The sequence below is a fragment of the Argentina anserina genome, chromosome 6 (genome assembly GCF_933775445.1).
Source record: "Argentina anserina chromosome 6, drPotAnse1.1, whole genome shotgun sequence".
Classification (NCBI taxonomy): domain Eukaryota; kingdom Viridiplantae; phylum Streptophyta; class Magnoliopsida; order Rosales; family Rosaceae; genus Argentina; species Argentina anserina.
This window is the reverse complement of record NC_065877.1, coordinates 27,451,626-27,470,191: the sequence shown is the minus strand read 5'-3', so window position 1 is coordinate 27,470,191 and position 18,566 is coordinate 27,451,626. Positions and strand designations below refer to the sequence as shown.

Sequence of the window (18,566 nt, the reverse complement as noted above, 5' to 3'; positions counted from 1 at the left end):
TCAACACAAACTTATATATAAAAAAGATACGATCTTGCAAGTTGCAACTGCAGCCTCTGGTATCCTCTTTCCAAATTAAGAAAGAATCTAAAACAAAAGCAAATATCCCGATACAAAAGGAGTTATCGTATAAACTATTGTGATTCAAAGAAACATATTTAAATTACTCAAGCATCAGAAAGTAATCTTCTTCCATCACATATCCCAACCACTGGGCACTACGGTTGTACCACCTTCAAGGATAGGAGCTGCAACCACTGGTGCTGCAGCAGCATCCCAACCGTCTTGTCCCGCACCTACAAAGTTAAACCAAAAAAAAGAAGAAGAGGTAAGTATGGCTTGATTTGACAGCATAGGCCTGGCCCCTCACGTCCCTTCCCACTATCTCTCAACATACATTGAGAATCACATTGTAGGTTACGAGGATAAAGACTGAGAATGCAGTAAATTCTAGGTGACAATGAGATATAAAATTGCTAGCACAACAGTGAAAAGGTCGCATGTGAAACCTTGTTCTGCAGTAACTGCTGGAATAGCTGGGGCATCAGCAGACCAAGAAGCATCAGCACCTTGGGTAGGCCACTGATCGGTACCAAGACCACCAGAATATTCAATGTACTCCGGAGCTTGCACTGCTTCTTCCTCCTCTTGTTGCTTGGCCTCCTCAGGCTCTCTGTAGAAGAACAGATCCACCTGCGACATTCAAATTCGAGTCAGCACAAGAAGCATAAAAACATTCTTAAACAATCCCTCCAGTTCTTCCAAATATTTCAATACCGATGCATAAAAATATCAAATGAAACCAAACATCACATTATTATACCGAGCATCCGTTCCAACTCACCATGACATCCCACTTATATCCTGGCCTTAGGGAACCGCGCATTTGCAGAACCATCCTTGCCAGCAGCCAGAACAGACACCCAATGCTGTGCTTCCCCTTGTTATTAGCCGGAATGCCAATGTCAACATACCGCATTGGTGAGTCAGTGTCGCAGAAAGCAATGGTGGGAATGTTCCCAAGCGCAGCTTCCTTGATCGGCTGCAAAACCAAATCAAAACATATTTTCAACACATTCACAAAACCAACCCACAAACATCATAAACTCGCAATGCAAGTCTTTGAAACTCACCTGGTGGTCGGTTCTTGGGTCAGTCAGGATGAGGAGCCGGGGCTCGTTGAAGGAAGTCTGGAGCTGATTGGTGAATGTACCGGGAGTATGGCGTCCGGCAATGGCATTAGCACCAGTGTGCTGAGCAAACTTGAGGACAGCCCTCTGGCCATAAGGCCTAGCAGACTGGACAATAATGTCCTTAGGGTTTTCAATAGCAACAATAACCCTAGCAGCTAGCTGAAGCTTCTCCCATGTCTTTCCAAGATTGATAATATAAATCCCTAAAACACAATCACCACTTATCACTAACCATCATCAACTAACTAAACTACGGTTTAGGGTTTACATATGCGCAAAATCAAATCTGATCGATAAAACGAATATAAACAAGAGAATTATAAGGAAATTTAAAGAGGTGGAGGTGGTGGTGGTGGGATTCGAACCGTCGTTGCGGCGCTTGAAGACGTAACGCTCCATCTGGAAGTCGCAGTTTTTGGTGCCGAGGTGGACTTCGGCGGCCAACATCATCTGGATGTCGGCCTCCTTCTGGGAGAGCTGACGTGGAGGGGCGGGAGCTGTGGTCGCCATAGCTGGTTCAACTCGACGGAGAGAGAGAGTAGAGGTGGGTTGAGGATCTCTGAAGAGTTGAAAACGGCTCCGCCCCTCTCTGTTAGCTTCTGAGAGCTCAAAATGAAAATCGGCGAGGGTTTTAATTAGGGATAGTAACCCTAGCGGGCCTGCGATTTTGGGCCTCCGGGTTACCGAATACTTGGCCCGTAAATTTAAACCCAGAGAGTCACTTGCTCCCATTCACTTATATACTTGCTTTGCTGATATTGTCGCAATTAAAGTTATACCAAATCTGATTCTCAAATAAAAAAAAGAATCAGTCAAGATTACAGAACCAGGGTCAGACGCTTAATGTCTAAAATTAAAATCTTGAAAATTCACCGTTTCAATTAAGCTGTCAAAGTGGTCAGACATGGTGTTATATGACATAAATAAACATAATATATTTGTCTTGTAACATACTCCGATACTAATAAATTGTAAATTTTTTTGGACTAGTGATACTTGTGAAGAATCTCCCATAAATGGAATTAGCTCAAAAGTGTGTTTTAAAAGAAACTAAGTAAAACTTTGTTACTAACAACAATTTGAGTCTAACGTAAGGACATCCTAATCGAATTTTGGAGTGGCAATCAAGATTAAGTCTATAACTAACTAACATGACGATCAAGAGCCTACTGTAACCAAGTGATGATATGCGACTCTAAGCAAATGAACAATGGGAAACCTACACATAGTTTTCCCTCATAATATAAATATAACCCAAGAAAAAAACCCTAGTGTCATTTTAAGGCGTCTAAACCCTAATAAAGCCCAAAAATTGTCCTCTCTTCTTTAAACCCTACGGAGCCGAGCCAACTACAGAACTGAGTCACCTTCATCCCTCTCAAACTCACCTCCCACATCCCGCAATGGCGGACAGAAAGAAGAGATCCAAGAAACCTTCAAACAACGTCGACAACCTCAAGACCGACATAGCCTCCTTCGCTTCCTCCCTCGGCCTCTCCACCTCTCTCCCACCCTCCGACACCTCCGGCTTCAACGACGTCGACTTCCGCCACCCCAAAAAACCCGCCCCCAAAAGACCCTCTAAACCCCAAAACATCTCCAAGCCCCAAAATGAACGACCCAACTTCGCCAAACCCAACCCCAAGCCCCCTCCTTTCCCTGACCTCAACAACCCCGAAGCATCCAAGAGCTTCGAGAGCCTTCCCAAGCTGCCGCTGATTTCGGCGACCAGCATTGGCGTGTGGTACGAGGAAGCGGAGGAGCTGGAGGGAAAAGTGGTGGGGAAGATGAAGAGAGTGGTGGTGGTGGTGGGGGCCAGGAATGAGAAGGAGTGGAGTGGTGAGGTGGCCAAGAAGCGGAAGCTTGCCGAGAGGCTGATGGCGCAGTACACGGCGGATTACGAGGCTTCGAAAGGGAAGAGTGGGGATATCAAGCTGTTGCTCACCACTCAGAGGTCAGGGACTGCTTCGGATAAGATTTCCGCGTTTTCCGTGTTGGTTGGGGATGATCCCATTGCCAATTTGAGGTCGCTGGATGCGCTTTTAGGTAATCTAGCTAGTCAGATGGGTTGCATTACATAGGTTGCTTGCATTATAAGTGAGTTATGTTGGATTGTTGATGTGACCGAGTATGCTGAGGTTTAATGGGGGATTTTGTTGTTGTATGATACAGGTATGGTGGCATCAAAAGTAGGGAAGCGGTACGCGTTTGCAGGTTTTGATGCATTGAGAGAATTGTTTCTTACAAGGTTCTCTCTCTCTCTCAATCTTTTGCTCTCTTAGCGCCGTAGTCAGAGGTTATGTATGAACTACTAAACAAGCATCTATGTCAACTTGAACTAAAGTAGTCCACTAGTTTATGTAACTGTGCAAGTGAATTTTAAGGTTTTCTCGTTTGGGGTGCTTCGTGTTACAGATCTACCATGTATTGTTTAGTGACACTTATTGTTGGTAATGAACTAATGGTAAAAAGTATTTATTTGTGCATTTGGAGTTCTGAATTGAATTTTGACTCTATTGCTGAAATTTGTGTTTATAAAGTTAGCTGCTCTACTGTTCTGACGCGTCAAGTATGCTTCTTTTTTCTAGCTTGCTACCTGATCGCAAGCTTAAGAGCCTCATACAGCGGCCTGTTAATGATCTTCCGGAGACAAAAGATGGTTACTCTCTTTTGCTTCTGTGGTATTGGGAGGAATGCTTGAAACAAAGGTATCGTCTTTTTGTTTTGTTTTTCCACATCAGTCCCCCCCCTCCCCCCTCAATTAAAAAAACGAAAAGAAAAACAGATTCAATGGCTTGTAATGTGTAGTAGAAGGTAATATTTTTAGGAAAATTGTTTCTATCTTAACCTGATTAAAATATCTCAGGTATGAACGGTTTGTTATTGCCCTTGAGGAAGCATCAAGAGATATGTTACCTGAACTTAAAAACAAGGCATTGAAGGTTAGAGTCCTCCCTGATTGATCTTGTTCTATTATTCTTGTGTGAAGTCCTTGAGTAATGGCTTAATTGTTAATTCCTCAAGAGCTTTCAACATGTCTTTTGATCCAATGACTTTCTTTTTCATGGTCAGATATATGTGGCTCTTCTTTAGTTTTGGAGAAATGTTTCACTGTTTCCTAAACTATTTACATGTGCAAGCACACTATTTCTCTCTATATCTATGTTTTAGCAAAATTTACAAAATTTAATTGTTAAACTTGTATCTTGTTCTTTTCTGTTTCCTCTTTATATGTGATTTGATACAAGGCAAAGCAATATACAAGAGATGCAGGCCTATCTGATATCACTAAGCATATTTGGTTGAAGTAAACAATTTTAGTTACCAGACCAAAAATTCTAAATTTCTTATGCTCATAAATAAAAAAGAAGTTTATTTTAGGCTGACACAATTTATTCTCTTCATAACTACTTTCAGACTATATATGTGTTACTGAAGAGTAAATCGGAGCAGGAGCGAAGATTACTCTCTGCTATAGTAAATAAAGTAAGTTAAGGCTCACCACTGCACTTGTATTGCCGAAAAACTCTCCCTCTCACTGCTGCTGACCTGCCTTATTGCTTGCTTATAACTTACAGCTGGGAGATCCTAAAAATAAGGGTGCTTCAGATGCTGATTTTCACCTATCAAACCTTTTGCGTGACCATCCAAACATGAAGGTACTACAGTGCAACATGCTAGTCTAAACTCGAAACTTTAGAATATATTTTCTGTTTTTGTAACATCAAGCTTTTAAAGTTTGGTGCATTATGATATATGCATCCACTTTTATCTCGATAATAATGACACCAAATTTTATTGTGCATAATAATAATGACATCAAGCTTGTCGTCTCTCTCAATTTGGCATATGTAATTGGTGGATCCTAGTAATTGTTTTGGTGCCGTTGCATCTCAATTCTGACTAGAGTTGTGGTCCTTGTGGTTATTGAACAGGCCGTGGTGATTGCTGAGGTTGACTCTTTTCTCTTTCGGCCGCATTTGACCTTACAAGCAAAATACCATGCGGTATGTCATGTCACTGACACTAGCAATAAATTATTCCCTACCTTGTCATCTTAGTACTCTTGTAGTAATCTTACTATTCAACTTTCATGGTTACATACTCCTTTTCATTTCCAGTGACTGATAGTGTTTAATCTTTTTAATCTTAAATTTTAGTAGTGGTGAATTTCTGAGTTAGTAATGATATGGAATAATGCTGTCTTGGCAGTAAATAGATTAATTTGGTTTTGATCTTATTGAAATCCTTAGGTCTTACTAGTTATGACGGTGGGTCTATGGGTAATATTATGGATAATGCTGCCATGGTAGAGCGACTAGATATTTAGAGAAGTTAAGTCCAACTGTCTAAGTGATCCTCAAAGCCAAGAAAACACTGACAAAAAGCTCCCAAATGGTCAAAATCATTGAAAATGTAAATAAATTGGCCACATGTGACTTTGTATAGATATTAGGGTATAGGTTCTTCAAATTCCATTGCACCATAGAAGTTGTACCTGAAATAATTTGAAAACAAATATAAATTGAAGATTTAGTTTTGTAAAGAGATACTTATGAATGTGCATAGAAGAATGTACATATTTTTCCCAGATAAGATGTGTATGTCAATTGTCATTCTGTCGGAAACTTCTTACGTACAGGTGCTGTATCAATCACATTCCGGAACTCCGGGTTTTAGATCTAATGTGTTCTTTTCGATCTGCCTAAAAAGATGATTGTTTTTTGGTCGGCAACAAAGTTTAAGTTCTTGATGAGCCACTCAAAATGTCCGGAAACTGCATGCATTCATTTATTTGGATTTAGCATGGCTTGAAACTTTTCGTGATCTAACTGTTTACAACTGCAGGTTAACTTTTTGAGCCAAATTCAACTAAGAAATACAGGAGATGGACCAAAGGTGGCAAAAAGTTTGGTAGATGTATATTTTGCACTTTTCAAGGTACTATGACTGAACTATACTTTCTTTTGTGTTTTGAATACTCTTGCCTTTGAGCTTGGAACTTGTAAAATTTTCTACACAAGCAAGTAATAAACATTCTTTTCCAATCAAATCAAGGTTTGAGTGAACTATATGTACTTTTTCTTTTGAATACTCTTGCCTTAATGCTTGCAACCCCTGAGTTTTTCTCACAAGCAAGTAATACACATTCTTTTTCCAATCATTTAACCTGTGTTTTAAGATTATGTTGTTGATGTTTCTCATGAAAAGACGATTTACATATTCAAGTCTATTATTTCAATGTCTAAGCTACGAGTCTGTTTTGTTTGCTTATGAACGTCAATTACGAATTCGAAAATAAATATTCATATTCTTGAAGTACATTTCAGGTACTCATTTCTGAGGCTGGTAGTGGTGAAAAGACAGAGAAGAGCAAGAAAGGAGGGGGCAAAAAGCCACCTAGTTCTCATAAAAATGGCAAATGGAAGAATTCCACAGATACTCATGTTGAATTGGATTCACGCCTTCTATCAGCTCTCTTGATGGTAAGTACAAATTGAGTCAACACTATAGGATACATTTTTTAGCTATCAGTCAAAACATGGCACTATGACGCTACCAATGTTCTTCTCTGTGCTTTTCAAGGAAATCACTGAAAGAAAATGACGAATGAAACAATAAATGCTACTTAAGTTTTAAAAAGAATCTTTTTCAAATACTTCTCTAATTGTTTTTCATCGCTTTTCTTGCCATCCTAACAGGGCGTCAATAGAGCATTCCCTTATGTTTCGAAGAATGAGGCTGATGACCTTGTTGAGGCCCAAACACCAACACTTTTCCAGTTGGTAAGCTCAAAGCTTTACTGGTATCATTTGATTTAGCAATTATCTTACTCTTTGAATCTAATTTGGGCCCTTATGCAGGTTCATTCTACTAACTTTAATGTAGGAGTTCAAGCACTGATGCTTCTTCACCATATTTCATCTAAGAATCAAATTGTCAGTGATAGGTTTTACCGAGCCTTGTACTCAAAACTACTGCTTCCGGCTGCCATGAATACTTCCAAGGTAAGTAAAATGACTTTCTGCACTTCCTCTCACTGATGAATGTGCAGAAAATCAATTTCAAAGTCCAAGTATCTTCCTATTTATGCTGTAGGTCGTGTTGTTTGAGTTGGATATTTTCCTGTCCTTTCTTTGTAGGCTGAAACATTTATCGGACTTCTTTTGAGAGCAATGAAATCTGATGTCAACGTGAAGCGTACAGCTGCTTTTGCAAAACGTCTACTGCAGGTTTGTTTTTCATCTATCCATCTTTTCTGTGTGTCCAATGGGACCATAATGCCACATTAAATAGCTCTACCTGTAAACAATATAAGAGCATGCATCTTTGAGGAAAATATGCAGTGTGTAATGTAGATTGACTGCCCTTGTTCTTGACTTATGAGAAATATTTAACAAACATATTGGCTTGAACAGGTCGCCCTTCAGCAGCCGCCTCAATATGCATGTGGGTGCCTCTTTCTTCTTTCTGAAGTTCTTAAAGCACGGCCACCATTGTGGTAAGTGTACGGCCAAATCAAATATTTGTGCACTTTATTTGTCGAATAAGTCATAAAACAGTCTCTCTACTTGTCAATCTCAGGAATATGGTGCTCCAAAATGAGTCAGTTGATGATGACCTTGAGCATTTTGAAGATGTAATAGAAGAAACTGATAATGAACCAAGCCCCGTCTTACAGATACAAAATGTTAAAGTTGTCCATAACAGTGATGAAAAGAGTTACACCGCCAATTCCGATCATGATTCTTCAGAAGATGATATTGACTCTCCTGACTCATATTCTGAGGATGAAGCATCTGAGGAAGGAGATGACTTTTATTTTAGAAAGGATACAAAGAACTCAGAGACGATGCTCAAGGGTAGTGTGCAGCAACCACAAGTAGTGTCCTCTGAGAAGACTGCACTACCTGGAGGCTATGATCCACGGCACAGAGAGCCCTCCTACTGGTTAGTATTCTTGACTAAGCTTCTATATGTGCTAGAACCCGTGATTTCAATGCTTCTGATGGAAACCAGGATGGTCCATATCATGTAGGAGTGTAGAACTCATGCTAATGGTTCAATAAAAGTAATGACGAAAAAGATGACTAAACGGAATCTTCTTTCCCTTGCACCCCTTACAATATCTCACTTCTATGTTCTTTCTGACTTTCTAACAACTTTTCTTTATGGTGAACAGCAATGCAGACCGTGTAAGCTGGTGGGAGTTGACAGTACTTGCTTCTCATGTCCACCCTTCAGTTTCAACTATGGCAAAGACACTTCTCTCTGGAGCTAATATTGTCTATAATGGAAACCCCCTAAATGACCTATCACTTACTGCTTTCCTGGACAAGTTTATGGATAAAAAACCAAAGGCAAGCACATGGCATGGCGCTTCACAAATTGAACCTGCAAAAAAGGTCTCAATTCTGTACCTCTCTCAAAAAATTACCATCTTAGCTTTATCTCTTCATTTATGTAGAAGAGACTTTCTCTTTTGCTCTTGAATTACTGTATTCAACCTTATTTAACAATTGCCCAAAGCTAAAGCCCCTCATCATCAACTGACTGAGATTTTGTTCCAGCTTGACATGACCAACCGATTCATAGGTCCAGAAATCCTGTCACTGGCTGAAGAAGATGTACCTGCAGAAGATCTCGTCTTTCATAAGTTCTACATGAATAAAATGAATACTTCAAAGAAACCAAAGAAGAAGAAAAAGAAGAAGGCAACAGCAGAAGATGAAGATGCTGCGGAGTTATTTGATGTGGATGGTGGTGGTGATGATGAAAGTGACAATGAAGAGATCGACAATATGCTGGATTCTGCTGGCAGTGCCATGGAAGCAGATGGCGACTATGATTACGATGATCTAGACCAGGTTGCCAATGACGATGATGAAGACCTGATCGGTAATGCCAGTGATGGCAGCGATGCCGATCTCGATGTGCCCTCTGATATTGGAGAGGAAGAAGATATTGATGCCACTGGAAATAGTGATGAGAGTGATGATGTAAGTGATGATGCTATTGATATAGGAGACGCCGACGATGATGATGATGATGAAGATGAAGATGTGCCTATAGAGGATATCAAGCAGAAAGGTAAACGGAAGCGGGGTAAAGCTGCAGCATCTCCGTTTGCGAGTTTGGAAGAGTATGAGCATTTGTTTGACGAGGGTGACGCCCCCGCTAAGGAGAAATCCAAAAGCAAGAAATCCAAGCCTCGAAAGAAGAGGAAGTCATCTGATTGAACCAAATTTTGCCCTCTTGTTTTTAAAATTCATTCATACATTTTCATACCCGAGAAACGTCGGAGATTTTGTTAAGCTTTAGTCTACATTGTACCATTTTGTACGACTATAACTTATAAGAACCTCTGGATCATTGTACCATCAGTATTGTCGGTGAAAGAAACTATGATGTTCCAATTCGCGAGTATGCGAGACAAATAATACCATCATTCCCATAGCAAAAGAAACGCAAACACAAAGCATTCAAATAAAAAATGTGGTCTTGCAAAGTTGTAGCTGAAACAGAGATGCATTACAACTTGATGCGCCTAAAGCCTGGAAAGACTAATCTATCTACACCATGCAGGTGAACAAAAAAAAAAGGATTTTGCCTACATATCGATCAAAGTCCAGCCTAGCTTCTTCTACGACATCATCCCCTGTTCGCTTCAAGAAATGTCGACAGCAACTGTTTTGGGTTTGGAAGGGGGATGCTTCTCAACAACTACAGTCAGAACTCCGTTTTCGCATTTGGCAGTGATGGCTGCAACATTGGCATTTTCAGGCAATCGGAACTTCCTCATCATCTTCTGCGGTCCTTTTCTCTCAAGCCTAATATACTTGCAACCTTCCTCCTCCCCATCTTCTCGCTTCCTCTTCCCGTTGCCCCGAATCACCAAAGTATGGTCATCTTCAACAGTAACCTGCACAATAACGTCTTCCTTTAATTCCTCTCCTCTCACATAGCTAAAAAAACACCCAATCCGAAATCATATATGAGGAAACAGAAGTTGATACGTACCTGAATATCAGATTTGGACAAGCCAGGAACATCCAAGTAAAACGTGTAGTCCTTGGCAGAGTCCAATATGTCAAGCGGAATGGTAGAAGCACCTTGGTTTTCTTTGGTTCCATGAGCAGCATGAGAAGGATAGATGTAAGAGGGGATGGTCTCCGGGATATTGAGAAGGTGGTTCACTACTGCTTCCACGTCCATATTTGAAGGCAAGTACTCAACCGGAATCTCTACAAGCGCAGGATTTCAGCGCGTGATGTTGCGATTAATCGATGATTGGTTCCGGCGAGAAAAGTTTGGGGATATAAGAAGGCAGCTGGGAGCAGTGCAGAAAGTTCGGGAGTGTAATAGAGGGAGAGCAGTAGCGAAGCGTCTGGAAATATCGCGGGTAATGGAGACTCCGGTTCACACGTGTGAATTTGCAGAATTCTTTGTCGGATTGGTGTCAACGTGGGATGGTCTACAAATTACCACATGTCCATATGCATGTATGCTCAGGGCATCCAGGTTGGAGAGGCCCTGCAATTAGCCGAAATTCTTTTGTAGAGTAAATCTCCCCGCATAGCACTGAAGAACAAAGTCTAAAATATTCATAATTTTTTTAATATTTTAGTGAAAGTTTCTATTTTTCGCTATATGGATATATATATTACATACTAATCATTTTTTATAGAAATTTTTGAAATTTCCCGATAATATCGCCACATATCACACCAACTTAAAAAAAAAATCACTGGTTAGAAGAATCAAACCTCAGATCTATTTTTTTTATAAACACAAATTTATAATAAACTTATTGTTATATATGGCTTTTTATTATATATTATATTTCATGTCTCAACATTCACCTAAAATTGAAATAAAACTAAACTAGTTGTTGAGGGGAATCGAACCATTTTAGTGTAAGAGGAAGCAATGCTGAACTTTACTCTTATAGGGGAAATTCAACATGCCTTATCCACCATATTTATTCTCTAATGAGATGCAATCAACTGAAAACATATGGACACAATCTAATGCACAATTTTCACAAAACTATGGTTATGGTCAAAGTTGAGAAATGCTTGATCTGAACGGGAACTACTAGTACCACAACTCACAGTCAATCACCCACAAACCCTATGGTTGGTATATAAATCAGTATATGTAAAATTATAAAGAGACATTATTATTAAACTACTCATGTAATTTCATGTTTAATGTATCATATGTAAATAATGTGTGATGACATAGCCTCTTATAGGGTATATATATATATATAATTTTTATCTAGAGTGAAACTTCACTCTGAAATTACAGAGTGAAGTTCTAATTTTAGCATACTTTTCGATCAAATTTTTCACCATAAGCAATTCAATATTTAGGTATGTTATTCAAGATAATCTCTACAAAGTTTCATCCAATTCGGATATCGTTAAGGTATTGAAATTAGATTATATTAATAAACGAATTAAAACTGTTCAACATGAACCGTTCGTGCAAATCTCAAATTTGAAGCCCAAACCATTGTCACATTGGATGAAACTTTGTAGAGATGATCTTGAATAGCATACCTAAATATTGAATTTCTTTTTGTGAAAATATTTGACCGAAAAGTATGTTAAAATTAGAACTTCACTCTGGATAGACTGTATATATATATATACATATTTTAAGTAAATTTTTGATAATGTTTGACGATTATTTCACCTTAAATTAATATAACTCACTATAAACTAATAGTTATATAATAATTTCTTATGACATATAGTAGATAATTGATCAAATAAACATTTATTAAAGTTTCATTCAAAATTTCCATGTTTTTATATAAATTTCCATCAATTTACTTAATTATTTTTTAAAATCTAAATTTCAAATTTTCGGATTCTCGATATTTCCGTTTTTACCGAAATTTTAGTCAAGAATTAAAATATGATCCATTTCACACTTCATAATTATCGACGAAACAAAACAATTTTAAAGATGACACAGGGATGCGATGCTACGTTTTATAATTTGCCCTTTCTGTTAACTTATATATATATATATATATATATACATATTACTCGCGAGGTAGTGAAAATTCAAGTTTTCGGGCAGCTCATAATCATAAGATAATGAGATTACATCCGAGCAGCTCATAGAACTTTTTACACGATTCTATTCGTGATCATCACCATCTCTTGAACGGCTCAAACATTATGCACGATCATTTGGGATGATCTCTGATCTCTCTAAACTTTAGGGAGTTCAACTTCAGGTTTTGGCTCTTCTTCGTTATCATCCCAATTCGTGGTTCTGTAGAAAGTGCCATACAAGATGAGTTGCACCAAGCCCGAAAGCGTTCCCAAACCATTAGGAATCTGCCATGATTTTTAAAAGACAATGATTAGTCAATTATTTTGAAAATTACTATCAAGATTTTTTATTTTTGTTACATAATTGTTGTTGCATAGTATGTACGTTGTTTCGTTCTACCCGGTACTTTTACTTTCATGCAAAGTAATATAGAGATCGATCATATATATTTGATTCTGTTAGATAATTACCAGAACATAGGGATCAAACTTGAGGAGTGCATATATAGACCAGATAACTCCATTGGAAAAGTTGGCGAGTGAGAGGGCAAATGGCATGTACTTGACACTTCTTGTCTTGATCACCATTTTCTATAAGCAGCCAACCGAAAAATGTAATTGGTTATCCGAAAATTAGACTAACATTTCAAAAAGATATATTAATGTAATGAACTGTAGTACTTACCATCACTGTTAAGGGTGATGCATACATAATGATATTGAACACAACACACAAGATCCCAATTATCATTGACCTTTCTTTAGTGTTATGGTAGACTTGAATGGTAATAAAAACCACAACAGCGAAAAAGATTGCTTCAACCATAAGGGCACTGATGATTTTTCGCTGAAAAAGAAAGAACGAAAGAGTAGAAATGTTAACCACGTACAGTGTCATGCATGCATGGGTGTACGTATAAACCTAAACCTCTGTCTCTCTCTAAAATAGTTATAAGTACGTTAGCTAGCAAGCAATCTAAAATTTACTTACTCGTTTTTGGCAGGAGAATATATGAGAAAGATTGAAACATAGATGAGTTCGATAAAAAAGCCAGTGCCATTGATCGTAACAACGAGTAGACTATCGGGATGCACAATGGGAAGGCCATAAAAAGACCAGAGAGCACAGTTCAGCAAAGTTGCTACGTAAGGATCCGGCTTGAAATCTCCTACTGATTTGTCCCTAATTATCTTTACAAACGTTGGGCTGCAAAATTTCGAAATTCATAGTTTCAGGGCAGTTATAGCTAGTGAGCTAGGATATATATAGCAAGATGGGAAAATATTCAAGTGCACTAGTTTTGTTTGTAGAACTGCAGCTGTGCAGATATCCATGCAAGCCCTGTTATATTTCGAAATGTTTCTGAAAGGATATGAGCATTAGGTATCTATGAATATGAACGAGTGATTGCTTACATTGGAGACGTAAACAAGCCGAAAGAGATGACATTACCTACAAGGGGGAGGTAAGAAAGATAAGCAAATTTATGCGATATGGACATATATATATGCTAACTAGACTATATATGAAATTAAGATACGTAAATTAGAAAACAAAATAGAGAACTGAAATGCCAAAAATAATTACAGACCAATGATCCCAACGACAGTTCTAATGGCGTTTATGTTGGCCATATTTACGTTCGTACGTAGAGCTCAACAGAAGTGTAAAATGAGAAAACTAGAAGTGCTACTTTGCCGTGCCTCAGAGGGGAGGATTTGAATGTTTTGATATATTTAAAGGGCACGGTATGACCTCTATTTAGACACAATGAGGTGTAATCCGACCTGCCGCCAGTTAGTAGTTGGTTGTGGTAACTAAGTTTCTGTTTTCAGTTGACCTGGTTTGGATAATATCACCTCAAAAAATAAAATATATATGAAAAACCCATAAGCCAAATGGTCCATTTTCCTACCTCAAGTATCATATATGAAGTATTTATTTAAAATTTCATTTTCCACCAAGTAGTAACCCTGGGGTAAAGAATGAAATCCGTAGCTGTGATTTTGTCTTGATAAATAAGTAGACAGCATACACTACTTGATTATCTCTCTGCATTTCTATATGTTTGTCCGATTATCTAGTCGGCAGTTTTCGAATAGCATATACTGCCTTGTGGTCATTTTCTATTTTCCATTCAATATGATTTAGTTAAATTAATGGTGATCTGGCAAAAAAAAATGTAGTCAATATCTTAACAAAGTTTTGCTCCAAGAACTCGGAGATCCCCATACTTTCCTCTGAAGCACATGACCCAAATCCTAAGTATCTTTCACGATTTCGTTAAGCACATAATGCCTTTAGAGACTAAAATTTATCTTTACGTTTGCATTATCAAGATTTTATATCTTTATATAATACAAATAACGATATATGGTAGAGGGGGTGGCGGTGGGACACAAATTAAACTAGCTAGGCAGTGCAACATAATGCATATATGTCTTCATTATCTTCCAAAACGAGAATAATTGAATGTTTGAACCCTAGCTAATTCTAATGAATTATACGTTCCACTACTCAAACACAATTATCATGTTAATTACTATTATTATATCCGATAGTTATCAAATCTAAGCCTAATTTTCTCCCTTAATAAGACATGGCATGGTTTGAGAGTTTTTTCTTTGTTTGAAACAATTGTGTGATGATAAGGATTAGCTTGATCGGTAACATTGGTTTGATCCAAAGAGGGCGTACACATAGCCATGCATGACAGTAGGGACGATTTTGAATGGGTCACTACACCTGCTGATCCATTTAGTCCAATTGAAAGGAACTAGCTAATTAAGATGCATCAGACATTGTTTTTCCAAAGGATTTGGGTCAGCAACATACACTAGACATTGTTTTAATTAGCTAACACATGCATGAGATAGATATTGTTTTTCCTTTGGTTGGGTGGTTGTGTCTAGCTATATGTCGCTTCTTAGAAATAGATACGTATATAGCATCTCAATTTATATTTCTAGTGTTTGACATTCACCAACTCGAGAAGAACGAAAAAGACTACCAATAGACATCGTATGCAATTATGCACACCCCAACTAAGTAACGTAGCCCCAAATTATTATTAACTACAAAAATATACAATATTGGGGCAACCGCACAAGTGGTTATAATATCGGAACTTTGAGATTTGTCCCTAGCAAGTTGTGGTACCCTTACAGCATTTGGACCACAATTACAAACAATTAGCCAATCCAAGCTTTCATTTTGGTTTCATTGATTGTTTCTGTCCTAACCTAGCCTCGTACTCGCTCAATTAGTGAACCTTTTTTTGGCCCATTTCCGATCCCTTTAGGGTAGGCTGTACCGCTGTAACTTTCAATAGCAATTCACTAGCTCAAATTAGTAGTAAAACTTCTCTGATAGCTTTTACAGTTTACCAAAACGTAATGCCTAAGAACAGAGTTTTCATTGTATGACGTAGTGTAAATACACATCTCAGTGTGAATGTTTGAAATTAATAATTTTAATATAAATACATAGTGATCAAATGTCCGGACGATTACGATTGCATCGCATGCAATTGTACAATAATTCAATAATTTTTGTCGTGCGAGGTATCAACGACTGCATATAAGTGGTTTCGGAACCCAATTGGTATTCAATTAAATAAAGAAATGAATGAGGATATATTAAGCGGTTTGGTAAAGCCGAACCATTCATAATTCCATGAGAGAGGTCAGAGCTGACACTTCTTTACAGTTCATAATTCCATGCATGGATGACATCTTTAATTTGCAGAGGTTTGTTGGCAACAATTTAACAAAAGCTGGTATAACGCATACTGGAATTTGTGTGAAGACAAAAGTTGGTACTAGTGGCGATGATGATCGATGAGAGGCGAACAAGATTCCCAGCCAAATTAAAATTAACCATTTTATCTTGTTTTCTTCTTTTCTCTTCACTATGTGATCTGAAACACAAAACCTACGGTTGCAAATATACTAGACTGCTTACCAACAAACAGCTTACTTTTTTGTTCTTGTTGCTGTTGCATGCTGTTGATGATTATATAAATATATATAGGAATACCATGACTCCATGAGTACTACACAAGAGCAACAACCAACAATGTTATCCTACAATCTAGTTACATGATTACCTTTGCTTACTTGAACCTTAATTAATCCAAGTATTCATTATATGTGATTTGTATTTCATAAGCACTCTTGTATACTTAGTGGCTTGCGGTGCTAATTATATTTGGCCCTCATAGCCTCCATGCCTTCTTAAACTGTCTCCAATCAATTAAGGCACTAATTTCTTGCCAATCAGTTAAATTTGTATATAAACAACGTACAAATCATTGATTTATTTTCGAATTTTCTTCTATATTTAGTCAAATATAAAAACAAATAAGGTTTCGAATTATGAAAAATGTGATAACATTAACTAATGCATATCGAAGCGTAAACAATTATGCTACGGATAACAACGAAGTCGGAACACCAAAGTGGTTGATCGACAACTTTAAAATGCTTAAAACATTCAAAAGAATATTTAAAGTGAAGTTGTTAACTAAGATTGCTCAACATTTCTTAGAAAATAAGATCGAGGGCCATGATAATTCCCTTGTGTTTTGTCTTGTTCTGATAAACTATGCATCTGCCATGGCTCCAGTTTTTCTTCTTTTCTAATTTTCTTCCAGAAAATGAGAATAAGATCTAGTTATATAATTCTTTGGAGATTGAGCTTGTAGTCGACTACTCTTATGAAACGAATAATGGGTTGGCAAAGGGGCATCCTTGTAATATCAACGTAATAGACATAATTAGGAAAATTAGAAAAGGCCATTATAGTTGAGATTATCTGCCAATCGAAGCGTCTGAGCTCAGACCCGGCCAAATTGCCAAACAAAGCGCATCTGGTTTTGCACTCAAATATCTATCTCATTCTTAGCTGGTTTGAAACAGTGGGCCATGCAACTCTCCTCCTTGGTTTTATATAGCTGAACCTTCCTTCACTCTTTCCTCACCACACTCCTCAAATCACAAAAACCTTTCATCACAACTCAAAACCCTTCTCAGAGACCGATCAGATGGCCAAGACAGGGAAGCTGACGAAGCTCAAGTCGGCCATAAAGAGATGGCCTTCCTTCACCAAACTGGCTCGCACCACAAGCTCCATAGCCGCCGCAAACGACGACTCATCCTCCGCCCAGTACGACAGGGCAGTGATCTCCAGGCAACTGCATGCCGTCTACGTGGGGAAGTCACGGCGTCGGTACATGGTCAGCTCCGATGTGGTGGAGCACCCCATAATTCAAGAGCTGGTGGACAAGTCGTGTGAGGAAGAAGAAGGTGTCGTAGTGGTGGCATGCGAGGTCGTGCTGTTCGAGCATTTGCTGTGGATGCTGCAAAACGCCGAGACTCAGTTGGGTTCCATGGACGAGCTGGTTGAGTTCTATACTTGCTGACAAGAATTGAAGGGGGTGCTGAGCTAGCTAATTGTAAAGATATTGGTAGGAGAAATTAATGTGTTTCTGTGTGCTTCTCTATGCTTGTGTAAGTCCTTTTCTGGACAGCGAGAATTACTTCACCCATTGCAATTTTATTTCCTGCTAATGGCAGAGATCGACCCGTGATAAAGAACTGGATCGATCGTTGATCATGTATCACATTTTATATTAATACAATTTTTCATATCATTGAAACTACCTGGCATTAGTAATGTGAGCTACATTTTGAGTGTATATAGTTTTACTAATTTTCGTTAATTTACTACTGTTTCGAATTCTAATACTGTCAAAGTGTTAATTTGATTTTTATATCATTCAGAAATCTGGTAGGGGAACAAAGGTGGTTTATGAAATGGGTCAGGCAAGCTTTTTTATGCCAATAATTGAGCTCCGGCGAGTTCTCAGTCCCCTACTTTGAAGGTGATCGAGTACGTACGTTGTATCTATATATATCAAAGAAAGCCGATTCTATCAAATTCAAGTTATATCATAATTAATGAAAAAATATGCACTTGGAGAATCTACTTCTACACTTCTACATGAATACGAGGAATTCGACCCAACCAATTAAGAGACAGCAACGCTCACGATCAGTGGCGGAACCTGAAAAATAATCTCGGAGGGGCTAATTTTTTTACTGGAGGGGCAATTTTTTCTAAACATATCACTAACTGTGTAATTAAAATCTAATTAGGGAGAGAATTAATTTTCACCAGAGGGGCCGTGACCCTCTCTGGCCTCCAAAGAGATCCGCCACTACTCACGATGCAAGTTTGGTGATTTCAATCCGAATGTTTTCCTTAAAATGGAGAAGGAAAAAAAAACATCCCCTG

General features: G+C 38.2%; 5 protein-coding genes across 5 annotated transcripts; 2 read left to right on the top strand and 3 right to left on the bottom strand.

Moving 5' to 3' along the window:
* Positions 1-41: 41 nt before the first annotated feature.
* LOC126800540 (40S ribosomal protein SA-like) lies at positions 42-1,779 on the bottom strand. Its single transcript, XM_050527918.1, has 5 exons — positions 1,559-1,779; positions 1,134-1,396; positions 845-1,042; positions 510-693; positions 42-296 (listed from the first exon to the last, which is right to left on the bottom strand). Exons 1-5 carry the CDS (start codon positions 1,701-1,703, stop codon positions 196-198), a joined length of 891 nt encoding a protein of 296 aa, XP_050383875.1. The 5' UTR covers positions 1,704-1,779; the 3' UTR covers positions 42-195.
* Positions 1,780-2,498: 719 nt separating this feature from the next.
* On the top strand, positions 2,499-9,639 carry LOC126800510 (protein SLOW WALKER 2). The gene is made up of 16 exons (XM_050527880.1): positions 2,499-3,239; positions 3,366-3,441; positions 3,782-3,901; positions 4,060-4,135; positions 4,611-4,679; positions 4,772-4,852; positions 5,129-5,200; positions 6,042-6,134; positions 6,524-6,679; positions 6,896-6,979; positions 7,058-7,201; positions 7,337-7,426; positions 7,613-7,695; positions 7,779-8,144; positions 8,377-8,599; positions 8,765-9,639. The coding sequence occupies exons 1-16, from the start codon at positions 2,597-2,599 to the stop codon at positions 9,431-9,433; spliced, it is 3,045 nt and encodes a 1,014-aa protein (XP_050383837.1). The 5' UTR covers positions 2,499-2,596; the 3' UTR covers positions 9,434-9,639.
* Positions 9,640-9,821: 182 nt separating this feature from the next.
* Positions 9,822-10,409, bottom strand: LOC126800558 (17.4 kDa class III heat shock protein). The gene is made up of 2 exons (XM_050527940.1): positions 10,215-10,409; positions 9,822-10,116 (listed from the first exon to the last, which is right to left on the bottom strand). Exons 1-2 carry the CDS (start codon positions 10,407-10,409, stop codon positions 9,862-9,864), a joined length of 450 nt encoding a protein of 149 aa, XP_050383897.1. The 3' UTR covers positions 9,822-9,861.
* Positions 10,410-12,424: 2,015 nt separating this feature from the next.
* Positions 12,425-13,903, bottom strand: LOC126800546 (bidirectional sugar transporter SWEET5-like). The gene is given in 6 exon segments (XM_050527927.1): positions 12,425-12,553; positions 12,740-12,859; positions 12,954-13,115; positions 13,256-13,475; positions 13,685-13,721; positions 13,861-13,903. Coding segments are annotated over 6 exon segments (711 nt in total).
* A 3,220-nt stretch (positions 13,904-17,123) lies between these two features.
* LOC126800557 (auxin-responsive protein SAUR78) lies at positions 17,124-17,931 on the top strand. The gene has a single exon (XM_050527939.1). The coding sequence runs from the start codon at positions 17,314-17,316 to the stop codon at positions 17,689-17,691; it is 378 nt and encodes a 125-aa protein (XP_050383896.1). The 5' UTR covers positions 17,124-17,313; the 3' UTR covers positions 17,692-17,931.
* The last annotated feature ends 635 nt before the right edge of the window (positions 17,932-18,566 follow it).